We start from the raw sequence: 17,992 nt of genomic DNA, 5'->3' as shown, positions 1-17,992 counted from the left end.
GCCTTCAGTTATAAAGCGTTTTCCACAAAAACGGTAGCCACTGTTAGAATGTAATCAAGGATAGGCAACAAATGAGGTATGTGTAGTCAGAGGGCAGGAACATTGGTTGAGCTGGGTAGCCTTGATCTTATTGAAAAGTAGCAAAGACTTAAGGTGCTATATGGCTTACTGCTGTTCCTATTTCGAATGTCTTTATGTCACATGCATCACAAAAATAAACAAACTGAAAATTGAGTTGAGATTGTTGGTGCTTTAACACTTTTAGCAGTTAAGGTTGCTATGCCTTCCAGACTAGGTCTTTGATAACTTAAAGCTTACAAGTGTACATATGGTTTTGCTCCAAGTGTGTGGTTCCGTTTTTTGGAAAGACAAGGCTATGCTGTTTGGCAACAAATTGCTGATTACACCTCTTAAACTATTGTGGTTTTCTTTTCTACATCTAGAATTTGTCTGAGGCCAATGAAAAGCTGGAGGCACAGAACAAACAGTTGCAGCAAAAACTGGAAGAGTCCGTGCAAGAGATGGACAAGATGACTGATGAATATAACAAAATGAAACTGATTGTGCAGCAATCTGACAGTGCTATGGACCAATTCAAACGAGAAAAGGAGCAGCTGTTGCTTCAGGCAAGGCCCAGAATTACTTTCATTAATCATAACTAAATGAATCAGTTTTGAATAATCTTGGAATATTGACACCAGATCACTGGCCTCTGGACTTTGAAAACCCAAGTGGAGTTTTTACTTGTGGCTGATGTTCACATTCTGGCCTCTGCCGTTTGAGTTTGGCAGAATCAAGTAGGAGGAAGGGCAAGCATTACACTCTCAGTAGACACCAGTGAATCAAACAAAACTCAAAATGTATTATTGATGACCTTTGGGATTGGTGAGCTGGTTTGCGATGTGGTGAGATACCAACAGTTTGGGTTCAATTCACACATTGACCTGAAGGACTTACCTTCTCAACCTCTCGCCTTACCTGAGGCATAGTGACCTTCCAGTTGAACTGCCAACAGTCATCACTCTATAAGAGAGCAGCTTGTTGCTCTGGTAAGACTATGACAACTTTCCCTTTTTTATTTACCATCTTGATGTAAGCATGCCATCTTACTGATGTAAACTATTAAGATTAAAGGATAATTATTAACTTTCTAGCATGCTGTCCTTCATATGAAAGAGCAGAGTTTAGTTCACACAAGGTTTGGTCTGTTTGTGGAAATTCTATGGGCAACAAATGAAGGAGTTGGCAGAAGTTCAAATCTGTACTGAGACCCATAAAATACATGATGAAATAGAGATGGTAAACCTATACCAGTGCTTAGTTATGTAGTAAGGAAACAGCATAAGATATTCATAGTGGTGCATGGCAGGCTTAAAACACCTAACACTGAATGATCAACTGCTAAAGCAAAATTCACACAGATTTATTTAAGGGCAAGACCTTGGACATTTTCTTTTAAAAAAAGCTGGGTAATATGCTGTGAATGTGGTAGGCTTAGTTAATATAGAAGTTTGATGTTTAATCTGTTGCTGACACTGTCACATCATTCCTATAAACAGGTGCAAGATCTGACCAGCCAGCTGCAAGCTGCAACTGAAGAAGAAGATCCTGTGATGTTGGCAGTGAATGCAAAGATTGAGGAATGGAAGGTGAATTACGGCTATTCAAATGAAGTGTTGAGTTATCACTGCTTGTTTGAAATTTATCTTATAATTAGCAATGGCAGCTGAGATTTTAAGGCTATTTTTGAACTTCCACAGAAAGTATTGTCTGCCAAGGATAATGAAATCAGCGAGTATCAACAGAAATTGCAAGAACTCCGAACTAAACTAGTAATTACAGAGTTTGACAGTGATAAGAGCAGCGTCATTACTCTCCAACAGGTATAGTAATTGATCAAATTTTAATTTCAATCCCTTTGCTTTCAGTAATTTCTTATGTATGCCATACTCTTATTCTATTAGATTTATTTTTCTCTGGTTTCACTGTAAACTGTTCTTATAAAATGTAAAAATACATTTGCCTTCATCCTTTCCTATTGCTTTCCTTCAATCATGGTCATCTTTAGATCATAGAAGAACTCCCAATAGTAAGTAAATTTCCACTACTTTATGATTAAACGCATCACAATTTTCCTTCACTCATCTGCTGTAACTTTTCTCCATTTTATTTTCTTTCCAAGAAGCACTCTTTGTTTAGAATACCAACAGTTCTCCAATTATTGTACAAAATCACATTATAAAGGATGAATAACATTAAAATTGGTCATTTAATTATAATGCTTTAGATAACAACTGGAGGAAATTGCAACATATTTGGAAATTCCTTTCCATTATGTTGTTTTTACTTCACCTAATTTGCTTAGTGGTTTGTTTTAATTTTCTACAAGATGTTCAGTAAGCATGCTTTTCCAACAAAAGCATTCAAGTTTATACTTATATCACAAAAAAACACTTTATAACAGTTCTTCATTTCCAGTTATGGTGTTTGAATTTTACTTTACATCTCTGCAGTAATGGAGCAAACATCTGTATTTTACATTCCACCATCTTTGATATTTATTGCACCTTTGGAATAATTTTGTAAAAGGCTGCCATTGTGATCAACACCACAGTTAGGTGGAGTACTGCATGTGCAAAATTGGATTGATGCTTTTCAATTCATACCAGTAGCAAACTCTGTTTATCAAGCAAATCACCCAATTATAGGTTTGATACACAAATAACAGCAGTGCGTATCTTCCAGTGCGGTGGGAATCCAGTCAACATGAATAACTGATAGGGTGCATAGAGAAGAAGTCAAAATTGAAGTTTATGTTTCAGTCACTGTTGGATGCTGTGGCTGAAGGAAATAATCTGAAGCAAATAAAGTAACATTTAGATACTGTAAAGGTCTTGACAGAATTACGGAAATCGTATTGAAGACTTGTGCTTCAGAACTACTCAAACCCCCCATCAAACTCCAGTATAGTTCCAATGCAACATTTTGCCATTTAGCCGGTATTGTGGACAATTACTCCGGTACATTCTGTCCGCCAAAAACATGACAAATCCAACTTGACTGATTATTGTCCTATCAGTCTAGTCTTGATCATCAACAAAGCGAGGTGCTGTTGACCGTGCTGTCATGCAGCACTTGCTCAGAAATAATCTGTTTATTGGCACTCAGTTTGTTTTCTGCCAGCCTACTCAACTCCTGACTGCATGACAGCCTTGTCCCAATCACAGACAAAAGTTGGAGTCCAGAAATGTGGGAAGAGTGACTGCTTTTAGCAACAAGGCAATTTTTGACTAAGAATGGCATTAGGGAGCCCAGGCAAAACTGGAGTAAATGGCAACAGTGAGAAAGCACATTGCTCGTTGGAGTTACGTCTAGCATTATGGAAGATGGTTGTGGTTGTTGGAGGTCAGTCATCTCAATCCCTTGGCCCAACAATCTTTAGCTGCTTCATAAATAACATTCCCATCATCATAATGTCAGAAGTGAGGATGTTTGCTGATGGTTGCACAATGTCCAGTGCCATTTGTGACTCGTCAAATATGAAATAGTCCATGTCCATATGCAGCAAACCTAGACAACATGCAATCTCCTGATGAAGGGCTTTTGCCCGAAATGTCGATATTCCTGCTCCTCGGATGCTGCCTGGCCTGCTGTGCTTTTCCAGCACCACTCTGACCTAAATATGCAGTCTCAGCTGATAAAGTGGAAGGTAACATTTGTACCACATAAGTGCCAGGCAATGACCACCTCAAGCAAGAGAAAATTTAAATACCATGGTGGGGGTGGAGGGTGGTGGGTGGGTGTTACCTTTGACTAGAAGCTGAAATGGACCAGCCAAATACTATAGCTACAAGAGCTAAGAATTTTGTTGTGGGTATCTCTCCAGCGGTTGAATTCTTCACTTCACTGAAAAAAAGATTTATTCTAATTATGAAGATCACAATTTGTTGCCTAATTCCTGCCAACAATGGATAACAGTAGACTTGAATGGTTTTCCTCAGCTTAATTCTTAATGTGTCTTTTGTCACCACAAGGTCTCTTGCCCTCTTTTGGATGTTATTGTTGATTTCAACTTGTCTTGGGCATTGGCCTATGTGAACTTACCTAAATATGCTACTGTTGCAATATGTTATTAAGTTCTGCTACACACAATGTGAACTTTTTAAAATCATTTTTTTCTAATTTGTATTTATGCTTATTCCTCATGTGCAGCTATTGCCATTTAATCCAAGGCTTTCCTTTTAAAAGTGAATGTGATTCAAAATGTTTCTTTGCAGGTTCTGCAAGAACGTGACGATCAAATTAAGGCTCTGGTGGGACAAATAGAACAATACACCAAAGAAGCGAATAATAATGTACAAATCATTGAAGGCTTGAAAATGCAGCTAGAGAAAGAATCAAGTACCAATCTACATGAACTATATTGTATATAATCTGAAGCAAATAAAGTAACATTTAAGCCAGGAACAAGCATAGGCCACGTCCCTTCGGGCTTGCTCTACCATTCAATAAGATCATGGCTGATCTGATTTTAATTTACATTCCTGCATGTCCCTGATAATCTTTCATTCCCTTTGTAATCAAGGGCCTATTTTACCTACACTTTAAAAATATTTATAGATTTTGCGTTCACTTCTTGTCGAGGAATTCCAAAGACACTCAATCCTCCGAAGGGGGAAAAGTGGTTCTTCATCTCTTTCTTAAATGGGCAACCCCTTATTTTTAAACTATGATCCTTAGTTCTAAATTTACCTGAGAGAAAATATCCTTTCCATGCCCACCTAGTCAAGCCTCTCAGGATCTTATGTTTCCATTAAGTCACCTCTGACTGTTCTAAACCCCAGATGATACAGGTTCAGCCTTTCCTCACAAGGCAATCCACTCATTTCAGATATTAGTATCGTAAATCTTCTTGAAACTGCTTTCAATACATTAACATCCTTCTGCAAGTCTGGTGACTAGTACTGTACACAGTACTTGAGATGCAGTCTCGTCAATGCCTTTCACAATTGAGGCATAACCATCTGACTCTTCATTTTGTCTTGCAATAAAACCAGAACATTTAATTAAATTTCTTGATTACTTGCTGCACTTACATACTAACCTTTTGTGATTCATGCACTAAGCCATCCAGATCTCTGCATCCCAGAACTCTTCAACTTCTCACCATTTAGATAATGTACTTCTTTAAAAATTCTTTTTGCCAAATGGATCATTTCTCACTTTCCCACATTATTCTCCTTTTGCCAAATCTTATTCCACTCACTTAACCTGTCTCTATCCCTTTGAAATGTCTTCTTTACAACTCACTTTCCTATTTATCTTTGTGTCATCAAATGTTATGCACTAAATGTAAGATTATTTTATATAAGGTGATTATGAAAAAACATTGCAGTTATCTTGAAACTAAGGCGATCAAGCACAATAATATACAAAAAGGAAAATATCAGATGTAAACTAAGGATTATGGTATAAAAATAAGGGGACTCCCATTTAAGATGAAGATGCTGAGAATTTCTTTCTGAGTCTTAAATCTGTGGAACTGTTCCTCATGAAGCAGTGGAAGCAGGATCATTGAATATATTTATGGCAGAAGTAGATAAATTCTTGACTAACCAGGGAGTCAGAGGATGTTGGGGCTAGGCAGGAAGGTGAAGTTCAGGCCATCATCAGAATAATCTTGATCTTATCAAATGGCGGAGCAAATGTAAACCAATTGACCTACTCCTGTTCCTTGTTTGTAAGTAACATGAAGAAAACTCAGTGCTTGTATTCGATAGCCAAAGTGTTTGATCTGAAGATCTTAAGGAAAATGAGTGAAGGAATGGGCTCTTAAAAATGGTAGTCCAGGGTTTCATTGTCTGCATTTATGCATTGGAGAATAGCTAATGAGCTGCTTGTTTTCAAACAGGGAAAGGAGCCAGTTTAATAATTATATGCTATTTGGTTTAACTTTGTTTGGGAAATCATACATTTAATTAATGACTTTAATAACCTTCTAGGTAAAGAGAACATTTTCAGAAGTAGTTACACAGATCTAAAACAGAAAGATGATGTTTGCATTCCTAACACAGGAGTTGACAAAAGACAGATGTGCCTAATGGACTTGAAGTCAGGAGAATGGGCCTTCAGAATGTCATCGAAAGGGAATAAACTAAGGGATATGGGATAAGGCTATTGGGTAAGAAATAGAAAATTGTATTGAAAACTGGATACTACAGAAGAGCCAGTGAGGAGGAACTAAGCACAACTTCTCATCGTGAATAGAAGTTGGTTTGTGTTTTATAGAGGAAGTGAGGACTGCAGATCAGAGCTGAAAATGTGTTGCTGGAAAAGCGCAGCAGGTCAGGCAGCATCATTCCTGAAGAAGGGCTCATGCCCGAAAAATCGATTCTCCTGCTCCTTGGATGCTGCCTGACCTGCTGCGCTTTTCCAGCAACACATTTTCAGTTGTGTTCTATAGAGTTCTGCTCGAGGACTGTTGACATTATGTATTCAATGAATTTGAAATATGGCTCAATTACAGAATGGTTAAGGCACAGAAGGAAGCCATTTTGCCTGTCCTGTCTATGCTGGCCCTCTGAAGAAGCAATTCACCCGAGTGAAAACCCCTTGTCTTTTCACTGCAGCCTGGCCTTTCGTTTTTTTCAGATAATCCAATTCCCTTTTGAATGCCTTGATTGAATGTGCCTCCACAATGACGCCAAAATCCTCACCAGTATTTCTTTTTTGTTGGAGGACTACAAAAGTCAGAGTTATTTCATGGGAATGCTTACAATGTTGAGTCAGCAAACTCTGACCATTTCAAGTAATTAAGATAAAATACATTGAACAAAAAAACAGAAGAAAATTTTCTTTTTGCATAGAGGCTTGTTGGGAACTGTGTACAGGTGGTTGAAGTAGAAGACATCTTTATTTAAGAATGGGTTGACAATGGAAGGAATTATTGTAGAATAACATTAAGCAAGTTGAACTTCAACTTGGGTTGAGGTTTTGCACCAGCACAGTTTAGTTTGATGCAATTTTAATGTTCATGAAAATATTGCAGTGTTCATAGAAAGCCATTATCATTGTTGCTTTTGTTGAAGTCATGCATTTTGATTGTCATATAAATATTTGTAACTGAAATATGGTTATGATTTCTTTTGAGGTTTTCCAACACTTAATCTGCACACCAAAATTGGCTTCCTCCAGCAAAAGACACAGGCAGCAGAGCAAAAAGCATTTGAAGCAAAGCGTATGGCTGACCTTGCAGAGAGAGATGCTAGGGAAAAAGACAAGGAACTGGCGGAAATGCTGATTCAACTCAGGGCATATGAATCAGTAAGTAGCCAACACAATATGCATGGAATTGAAAAATAAAAATTACCAGTGAAATAATGTGATGAAAATAAATGTATCATAGGATTGTCACAATAGAGGTTGGCAATCATTTTTCTTGAAGTGCATGGCGTTAAAGGAATTCTGACAAGCAGAATTCACCAGTCCTGATTCCCCAAGAGATGGGGAAATGGACTGACAGAGCACAAACCAAAGATGATACTACTGCAGTGCTAATTCTTTGACCTGTGACCCATTGACATGTGCTCCTCATTTGGCGTGCAGAGATGAAAAATGTGGCCTAATGAACATTTTTTTTCTGTAATTTCTCTAAATTAAGGTTGCTACTAAAAATGACAAGCATCGACGAATTTGGGCTTTACAGGAATACTTGCATGCCAAACAGCACATACAGCAAGTGATTGATAGAGCTAATTGATCCCACAAACAAAAGATCAGACCTAAGCTTTGCAATCCTATCATACCCAGTTGTGAATGATGGTGGTTAAATTAAACAACTCATTAAACAATGATGGAAGAGCCCAACACATCAGTGCAAAAGATAAAGCTGAAGCATTTGCAACAATCTTCAGACAGAATTGCTGAATGGATGATTCATCATGGCCTCTTCCACAGGTCCTCAACTTCACAGTCTTTAGCCAATTTGTTTCACTCCATGTTATAATATCAAGAAATGATTGAGGCACTGCGAAGACTATGGGCCCTGGCAACCGTACTGAATATGGTCCAGGACTTGCCACACCCGTAGCCAAGCTACAACACTAGCATCAACCAGACAATGTGAAAAATTGCCAATGTATGTCCTGTGCACACAAAGGACAAATCCAACCTGACCAATTACCACACCATTAGTCTACTTTTGATCATCAGAAAAATGGTGGAAGGTGTCATCAACAATACTACCAAACAGCACCTGCTCAGCAATAATCCATTCAGTGACACCCTGTTTAGGTGCTGCCAGGGCCACTCAGCTCCTGACCTCATTACAGCCTTGGTTCAAACATGGACAAAAGAGCTGAATTCCAGTGGTGAGGTGAGATTGACTGCTCTTGATATCAATGCTTCATTTGATGGAGTGTGACATCAAGGAGCATCAGCAAAATTGGAATCAGTTGGTATCAGAGGCAAACTCTCTGCTGGTTGGAGTCAAATGTGATACAAAGGACAAAGGTTGTGGTTGTTGGAGGTCAGTCTTCTCAGCTTCAGCACATGTCTGCAGGAGTTGTTCAGGGTAGTGTCCTAGCTACTTCAGCTGCTTCATTAATGACGTTCTCTCCATCGTAAGATCACAAGTGAGGGTGTTCTCCAACGATTGTGCACTGTTCAGCACCATTTATGACTCTTTAGATGCTGAAGCTGTCCATGTCCAAATGCTACAATTCCTGGACAATGTCCAAGATTAGGCTGAAAAGTAGCAAGTTACATTCTTACCACATAAATGCTGTCTCCAAATAAGAGACGATCTGATTAGCACCCCTTGACATTCAATAGTTTTATCATTGAATCCTCTACTATCAACATGCTAGGAGTTAACATTCACCAGCAACTCAACTGTGGCTACAAGCGCAGGTCAGAAGCTAGGAATATTGTGAGTAACTCACCCCCTGACTCCCCAAAGCCTCTCCACCATCTCCGAGGCACAAGTCAGGAGTATGATGTTATACTCCCCACTTGCCTTGATGAGTGCAACACTCAAGAAGCTTAACAACATCCAGGACTAAGCAGCCCACTTGATTGGCATCATGTTCATAAGTATTCACTCTCACCACTCCTGTTGCTCTTCAGCAGTGTGTAGCATCTGTAAAATGCATTTCAAAAATTTACCAAAGCTCCTTAAGCAGCACCTTGCAAACACAAGATCACTTCTATCAGAAGGACAGAGAATGCTCTCTCAGGTGTCCTGGCTAACTTTTTTCAACAGTTTCCTCATTTCCCCTGTCCCCACATTATCCCAGTCCCAAGCCTCCAATTTGGCACCGCCCTCCTTACCTATCCATCACCTTTCTCATCTATCCGCTCCACCCTCCTCTCTGGTCTTCATTTTGGGTGCCTTATTTAAAGTGTTAAAGAGTCTTGAGTGTGGTGCTTGAAAAGCACAGGAGGTCAGGCAGCATCTGCAGAGCAGGAGAAGCGACATTTCGGGCATAAGTCCTTTATCCTGCTCCTCAGATGCTGCCTGACCTGCTGTGCTTTTTCAGCACCATACTCTCGACTCTGATCTCCAGCATCTGCAGTCATCACCTTCTCCAACTTTTTTACTGTCAATATTGCTTAAAAAAGCAGGATGACCAGAACATTATTTGTGCTTTTGGGCGCCTCGAATGTATCTGAAACTGAAGGCAGGATCTTTGAAACCAGCATACGAAAGCTTTAGGATTACGCATGCCTTTAATTTTGTGTCAAAGAAGTAGTATAGGAACAGGATTTGAAACTGATACAAGATTCAATTGCTGTATATCAAGGTTATTCTGTATCTTAATTCAATTTGCTTACTTTGGTTCCATAACCTTTAAAATATGTAATGCCTGTATCATTCTGGTATAACAGACAACAATTGCTTACATTGATTGGTGTGATCCTGCACTAGGGTGTTTATGGATTGGAAAATGCTGTTGCAGAGATTAAGGAATGCAAGAACCATATCAAAATCCGAGATCATCAAATTGAAGCAGCGACAAAGGAGATAAACAAGCTTGAAATGAAGATAAATGATCTTTTGGATGAAAATGAAAATTTCCGGCAACGCTTAGGTACATCTTAAGACCCTCAGCAATGTTTGATAACAGAATGTATTTGATGACCTTGTTTACACTTTACAATTAGTGATTTTCTAGATTAAATTTGAAACGGTTCCCAATAAAATGAACTTGAGTAGTTTTGCTAGATTTCAGTACTAGACTCCACTGTAATCAATCCCAATAACATGCTGTGGTTTGAATGTGCAGCTTCACATGGGATGTTTGGTCATCCCTTAGTCCCAATCCCTATTATATTCAGAGGATCTGTTTTTTGTGTGCATAACAACTCTTGCTATCTGTGTAGTAGGACATGAGGGAAAACAGCAAAGGATGACTCTGCGATGTTCTTGCAATTGAATTTTGTTGAACTGAGCCCAAATTCACACATTCCTTGGGCAGCATTATAAAGTGGTTCAATTTTGTAGCTTTGGTTTTTCATAGTCATTTAATGCAAATTTTAACCAAATTATGATTGTTATCTCCAGTAAGTGGTTTGCAAGTCATGGTCAAGCTGATAGAAATTCTTCATCTCATATAACTATTAATAAACTCTTAATATACATTTTAAAAGAAAATCTGCAGTTGTAACAAATGTGATCTTTGAGTATTTCAGAAGCTGAAAAGAATATGCAAATTTATTGCATTTATACAACATATTTCACTTTCGCTATGGTCACAATATTTGGTCACATTTTAATGTCAGTATATAGGAATGAAAATGCTGTCATAATCAACTTTGATTTGGAATCCATAAATAAATATGCCTCGGTAATGCTGTGCTTGTAGCTTACAGTCCCCGTTTTGTCACAATCTCTATTATCTGAAAGACCATGAACAATGCTACAGGAAATCTAGTAGATTTAAGCATCTTTTAGCTGTTTTCTCTGAATTTCCTTGCAATTTACCTGGATGAACCTAGTTGATTTGTAAAAACTGCCCAGGATCGTGTGAGGCCACTTTTACAGTACATGACCCTGAAAGTGGATTGCAAATAAATATTATGTGCCATTGAATTGTTAAAACAATTGTCACATGCAATTATACTTAGCACTACTGATGCAAATGACGTTGGTGAAAATTCAGTCTTTTCTTGCTCTAATAAAAAATAATTTATGCTTAGGCCTTGCTGCAAATGAAGTAATTGACCTAAGTGAATTTAGGAAAATCAAGTATTTGAAACAGCAGCAGTTTCAAGCAGAGAACCAGATTCTGCTAAAAGAGGTTGGTGAATCATTTTGTTTGCCTTGCTATTGGTTTGTCACATTAATATGCAAGACGGTTCCACTTAAAAGTCCAAAAACTTGCAATATTTGTTAATTCAGATTGAACGCCTGGAGGAAGAAAGACTTGTGTTAAAGAGGCAGATTCGTAGGATGGCTCAAGACAAAGGCATGCAAGCAGGTGTGGGAGGTAAGCTTAGCTCCTAGTTTGTGATTTTGCAGTGAACGCAAGGCAAGCATCACTATCAAATAGGAAATTGTTGACTCATGTATTTGCAAATGTGGAGCAAAACAAATAACTACATTGGGGCAAGGTGATATTCATTATAAGCGCCTGTATAAAGAAAATAAGTTAATGAAACTCCCTTCTTCGCAAACTGCACTTTTAAATACTGTAAAATTCTCCTAAACAAGCAGGATTCCCAGAGGGGCTACTTGAAATAACAATGGCAGCCAATTAAGCTGATTATGAATCTAATTACTTCTGATCTTTGTGGGCACGCTAGCATTTTGCCAGTGGTGGAGTGGCCCCTTGCATGCACCAAAGCCACCAGCTCCACATTTCAGCTTTCCCGCAACAGGTGTGGGCAAGAAAGGTTAAACAGTATGCTCCTGTGCAGTTTTTCTGCTCAACTTTGAGATGATAAATTTCTTCTGCCTTCATACCTCCCACACTCAAACGTCACCAATAATTTTAACTTAAGCATGTGCCTCCGAGTGTACCACCATGCTGAGGCCTTCTCTGTCGCTAACCAGCTTCAGCAACTCTCACCTCACCCAGTGAGGTTCCAGAACTGCTGACTCTCTGGCTGACTGGTAGGATTGAGAACTCACCCACTGTCCTAAGGCAGCTGATTAGGGAACAGAAGATGGTGCCATTGCTGCCATTAAATCTGGGAACTGCAGCTTGAGAACTCCATTTGGTCCCAAAGTCAGGGTTCTCACACCATGGGAAAAGCCAGCTCTGCATGCTGCATTGTCAGAAGTTGCATCCTTACAACTGACATGTCAAACAAGACCTCATCTACTTTTTCCAGTGATTCGAATAAACATTGAAGGCCTCTGTAGTTAGACAAAACAGTCATAAAAGTTTAAAATGAATAAAAGCCATTTGCCCCTCTTTCTACAGTTCAAACATAATGAGGCACAGATGTGTAGATTGTAAATCAGCTCTGTTTACCTTTTTGAGTAAATTTCTTAAGTATAATTGAAATACTACTTCATGTATAAAATAGGGTTTGTGAACTTCAATTTAGAATATAGATTGTTTTAGTATCATATTTAATTTGATCAAGGTTAAATCTATAAAATGTCAAGACTGTGCTGTATTATGCTGTACCTAGGAATATCAGCCGAGGACCTGGGGTTGGTGGATCCATTTAATGAGAAGATAAATTCTAGCAAAGAGACAGAACTGTCAAGTTCAGTCAACTTTGAGTTAAACCGCCAGGTAATACAATATGCTTTGTGCTGAAATTATAGCTTTATCAAAATTATCAAAATCATGGAGTAATAATTTTAGGTTACGTTACATCTTTTGTCGTGCTTGAGTTAACATGTAGATTCTGTATGAATGAAATTTACATGTAGCCTGAAATGAATTGTCAGGTCCATTTTACTGATTCTGTCATGGCAGGAGTGAATAGAATTTAATATCCTGACCAGCATAGATGGCAATAAATGGTAAAAAAAATCACTGAATCTGTCCTTTCCCACACAATTTTGCCTGTATATATTCCCCACACTATTGAAACCAAGATCTCTCGGGAGGAACAAGAATGCAATAAAAACACAAAGTTCTGGAAAAACGCTAGCTGGCAGCACCTAAATGGAGAGAAAATTGATCAGAGGATTAAATGATCTGCCAATAGACACCTAACAATCATTACTTGTCAGAATATTTTCTGTTATGAAATCATCTGAGAAAGTCCTTTTTATAATGTAGAATATGTCAGAAACAGTTGGCTAGTATGGACCACGAGTTGTGGTGTAGAAAATCTCCAAGTTCTAATACTATTCTGCAGGGGATTGATGCAACACCGAGTTGCTGGTGCTTCATTGTGCAGGTGTGCATGCAATCCTGTGGTGTCAATGTTCTTCACTTAAACTCCTAATCCCAGGAAGCCACAGGAAGATAATTTCTGAAGGGACAACACACATTGTGTGTAAGCTTGGATAATTATCTGTTTAAAAACTGATTTTTCATTAGCTATGATGACTGGGGCCAACAGATTTATCAAGCAAGTAGATCCATAATAAATTACAATCTGGAAGCAGTTATTTCTTTTTAATATTGAGGAAGGCTTTAAGTTAGATTCACTACAGTATGGAAACAGGCCACTTGGTCCAACAAGTCCACACCGACCCTCCAAAGAGCAACCCACCCAGACCCACCCTTCAACCTCTCTTTAAATCTGACTAATGCATGTAACACTATGAGCAACTTAGCATTGTTAATTCACCTGGCCTGCACATCCTTGAACTATTGGAGCAAACTGGAGTACCCGGAAGAAACCCATGTAGACCCAGGGAGAATGTGCAAACTTCACACAATCAGTCACCTAACATGGAATCGAGCCCTCGTCACTGACGCTGTGAGGCAGCAGTGCTAACCACTGAGTCACTGTGCCACACCTGTATTTGTGTTTTCCTGTATTTGTTTTTGTAGTTGTAGCAGGAATTGCTATGTAATTCCAGTAAAATATGAACAAGTAATTATTTCTGGTTCATTTAAAACACTTTTGTATCTATTTTTCTCTACTGCATCAAAAGTTCTATTAATTTCTAGCTTAAGAATGTTGTTAAGGAATGACCAGAGTGTTGAGAGGAACATGTCAAATAATTTAGAATGCATCTGCTCTGTTTTTATACAGGACAATAGAGATGATTATTTTTATTATGTCAAAGCAAGACAAAGCATTGCTGACATTGATTACTATAAAGATATTGCAGTAAGGAAAATGTCCAGCCAGATTTCAGAGATTCTCCAGAGGTCCATAAGGCAGCCAGGAAGTTCTCGGAGGAGCTCTTTGCGTTGGGAAGAATCAGTAACTTCCCTGACAGAAAGTCAGAATGTTCCCCATCAGACGACAGAATATTTTGTAAAGAAAAAGCCTGTTGATGAGTTAAAAACCAGACAAGCTGAACAACCAGAAACTCCAGCCAGGCCATTGTCATTGCCACCTACTTTGACAAAGCTGTCAGAGCTTACTGTGAATACTGTAGCAGAGTCACTTGAGCAAACAGATATCCCCGTGGCTAGGAATGTTCAGCCAGTGCAGTTGACTGATTCTGAAGAGCCAGCCAAGAACTTTATCAAGAATGGTGACCCATTAGATGACCTCCTAGAGCAGTTAAGGCTAGAACTATCGAGCCTTAAATTACAGGTCAGAATTCTACTAATATAGTACAAATATTTGAACATAATCAGCTTCAGCATCCTGTAATAACACACTAGAACATGAGTTTGCACTTTATTTTTGACTATGAAAGATGGTGTGCTAGTCATGCTCTTAAAGCTGGAATATTTCAGTTACTAATAATGAATTGCCTCCAATTTCCATCTGACTGATTTAGCATAAGTACAAGCTACTGAAGAAATAGTTATAAAAGACCATTTATTGAGAAGGCGTTTCTCAGTTCTTTGGTTTATCCTCCACTGATATTGTTCTTGCCCTTTAACCCCAATGGTGTTTCTAATTTAGAGTCTTTGTCACTTGTGTTTCACAAACATATGAAACAGGAGCAGGAATAGTCATTTCGGCTTATCTGTTTGTGATTTAAATTATACATTGCCATTTCTAGCAACCCCTTCCAATAATGTTTGATTCCTTTGGCTAATGAGAATCTATCTAGCCCCACTTTAAAAGATCCAAACATTTCCTGCTTCCACTACCTGCTGAGGCAGAGAATTCCAAAGTTGTACAAAGCTCAGAGAAAAAGCTTCTCCTCATTGTTGTCCTAGGATGGCCCCTAATTTTAAAACAGTGTCCCCTAGTTCTGGACTCCCCCAGAAGAGGAAATATCCTTTCTACGTCCATCTTATTAAGATCTTTCACTATCTCATAAAGTTAAATCAAGTCACCCCTCACCCAGTCTGAAAATTAAACTTCATAAGACAATTCACTCATTTCAGTATCTTGAAACTGCCTCTGATGCATTTACATCCTTTCCTAAATAAGGAGACTAAAGTTGCACACTGTATTCATGATACAAAAAAAACAAAGTACTGTGGATGCTGGAAATCTGAAATAAGAACAGAAAATACTTGAGAAAATACCACAGCGCTAGGAGCATCTGTGGTGAGAGATACAGAAACATTTCAATCCAACATAACTATTCCTGAGATCCTATTGGACTCGAAACATTAACTCTGTTTCTCTCCACAGATGCTACCAGACGTATAGAGTTTCTACAACACTTTTTAATCATTGTACTTAAGATGTGGTCTCACTAATTCCCTTTCTAACTGAGGCATAACATCCTTAATCATTCAGTTCCACTCAGTAGAAGCCTCTTACCTCACCATAGTTAAAAGATGATTAAAATAGCTTAGAATGCACAGTAGAAACAGAAACCTTTTTTTGTTTAATTGGTTCCAGTAATGCCCTTAGGACCTCATACCTACCCTCGTCAACTTGCCCGATCAGTATATTATTCAATTACTTTCTCCCTTGTGTGCTTATCTAGCTATTTGCTTCAACTGCACCCTGTATCACCACATTGTTGAGATCATAGAATCCTACAGTGTAGAAGCAGGCCCATTGAGTCCACACTGATCCTCCGAAAGAGCATTCCACCCAAACCCAACCCTCTACCATGTCCCTGTAACCCTGCTTTCCGCAGCTAATCCACCTAACCTACAAATCCATGGACGCTATTGGCAATTTAATGTGGCCAATCCACCTAACCTACACATCTTTGGACTATGGGAGGAAGCTGAAGCACCCGGAAGGAACCCATACAGACACTGGGAGAATGTGCAAACTCTCGAGAGTGGAATCAAACCTGGATCCCTGGTGCTGTGAAGCAGCTAACCACTGACCAACCATGCCATCCCTTGTGGTAGCAAGTTCTGTATTCTGAATTCTGGATGAAGGATCTTCGACAGTGTTCCCTAGTAGATTTATTAGTCACTATCCTACATTAATAAGAGAGGCAAATGGCATAGTGGGATTACCGCTTGGCTATTAATCCAGAGACCCAAGTGATGTTCTGGGGACCCGGGTTCAAATCCCACCACGGCAAATGGTGTAATTTGAACTCAATACTCTCTAGAAGTAAGAGTCTAATGATGACTGTGAATCCATTATCAATTGTCGGAAAAACCTATCTGGCTCACTAATGTCCTTTAGGAAAGGAAACTGCTATCCTTACCTGGTCTGGCCTACATGTGACTGAAGATCCACAGCAATATGGTTGACTCTTAACTGCCCTCTGGGCAATTAGGAATGGGCAATAAATGCTGATCTGCACAGTGACACCCTCATCCCATGAATGAATAAAAAAAAGTTAATAGCTTCCAGGTCTTCTTCACAATTGGAAAAACTCTTAGCTGTGTCTATTCATCATAATTTTAAGTACCTCTATTTGATTATATTGTCACCTCTTCTGTAGAGAAAGAAGTTCAATCTTTCATGCTGAGTATAGCCTCTCAGTTCCAGTACCACTTTTATGAACCATTTTCACACTACTTTCAGTGCCTCAAAATCATTTCCATTACACAGAGGCCAAAAGTACGAATCAAGTATTGACGATAATATGACGCAATTTTGCTGCTTTACAATTCTAGACCTCTAGAAGGTTTTCTCTGCATACTACTGTCTAAAAAAAAGTATACAACCATTATATCCCTTTGCTTAATATTATTTTAACTGTTATTTTTTAAGCAATATATATTCCTTTTGTTTTATATTTGCCTGCAGTGAAATTCCATAATCCACTGTTGTAAATTCTATGCAGCATGGGATTATGATGGGAACCGCATGACTTTCACAGAGCAAGCTATTTTGAAAGTGAACTCGCCCTAGTGTATGAGGTGGGAAAATAGGAAGACTTCCAAATAAAAAAAGCTGAAGCTAACATTGAAATGTGATTAAGTCTCTCAGAGTATTCTGACTAAGTCAATGCATCTCTTTAGAATCGTCAAATCCGGGGGGAGTTACTGAACAAAGAAGGAGCATACCAGAACGCAGAATTTGAACTCGCCAAGCTCAACAGGCAAATAATGCAGGTAGCACAAAATAGCTTTGCAGGCTTATTGGGATTGTAATATAGATTTCCCTCCCCCCCCCCAAACAGTCAACGGGAAATTGAGAAACAAATTTGTAAGGAGATCTCAGTTATCTGGAAGAATAATAGAGTGGTTATGATGTAGGGAATTTTAACTTTCCTAACATAGACTGGGAATGCCATAGTGTTAAAGGTTTAGATAGAAGATTTTGTTAAGCATGTACAAGAAAATGTTCTGATTCAGTATGTGGGTGTACCAACTAGAGAAGGTGCAAACCTTGTCCTACTCCTGGGAAATAAGGCAAGGCAGGTGACTAAGGTGTCAGTGGAGAAGCACTTTGGGGTCAGCGACCATAATTCTATTAGTCTTAAATTAGTGATGGAAAAGGATAGACCAGATCTAAAAGTTGAAATTCTAAATTGGAGGAAGTCTAATTTTGATGGTATTAGACAAGAACTTAG

General features: G+C 38.7%; 1 protein-coding gene across 5 annotated transcripts in view; it reads left to right on the top strand.

Moving 5' to 3' along the window:
- LOC122559812 (centrosomal protein of 290 kDa-like) overlaps positions 1 to 17,992 on the top strand; it is a 60,711-nt gene that overhangs the window by 15,348 nt on the left and 27,371 nt on the right. For 3 of the 5 annotated variants that reach the window (XM_043709886.1, XM_043709888.1, XM_043709891.1), the window contains 11 exons: positions 444 to 626; positions 1,560 to 1,649; positions 1,761 to 1,883; positions 2,069 to 2,089; positions 4,278 to 4,401; positions 7,151 to 7,323; positions 9,929 to 10,091; positions 11,200 to 11,300; positions 11,402 to 11,489; positions 12,643 to 12,749; positions 17,439 to 17,531. In XM_043709886.1, the coding sequence (XP_043565821.1) occupies positions 444 to 626; positions 1,560 to 1,649; positions 1,761 to 1,883; positions 2,069 to 2,089; positions 4,278 to 4,401; positions 7,151 to 7,323; positions 9,929 to 10,091; positions 11,200 to 11,300; positions 11,402 to 11,489; positions 12,643 to 12,749; positions 17,439 to 17,531 (1,266 nt within the window). The remainder of the gene's footprint in view (positions 1 to 443; positions 627 to 1,559; positions 1,650 to 1,760; positions 1,884 to 2,068; positions 2,090 to 4,277; positions 4,402 to 7,150; positions 7,324 to 9,928; positions 10,092 to 11,199; positions 11,301 to 11,401; positions 11,490 to 12,642; positions 12,750 to 17,438; positions 17,532 to 17,992) is intronic. The other 2 variants (XM_043709890.1, XM_043709887.1) reach the window with 2 other exon arrangements.

This window comes from Chiloscyllium plagiosum, chromosome 19, assembly GCF_004010195.1.
Source record: "Chiloscyllium plagiosum isolate BGI_BamShark_2017 chromosome 19, ASM401019v2, whole genome shotgun sequence".
Classification (NCBI taxonomy): Eukaryota; Metazoa; Chordata; class Chondrichthyes; order Orectolobiformes; family Hemiscylliidae; genus Chiloscyllium; species Chiloscyllium plagiosum.
Note: the sequence above shows the minus strand (reverse complement) of the source record. Positions and strands in the feature narration are given on the sequence as shown.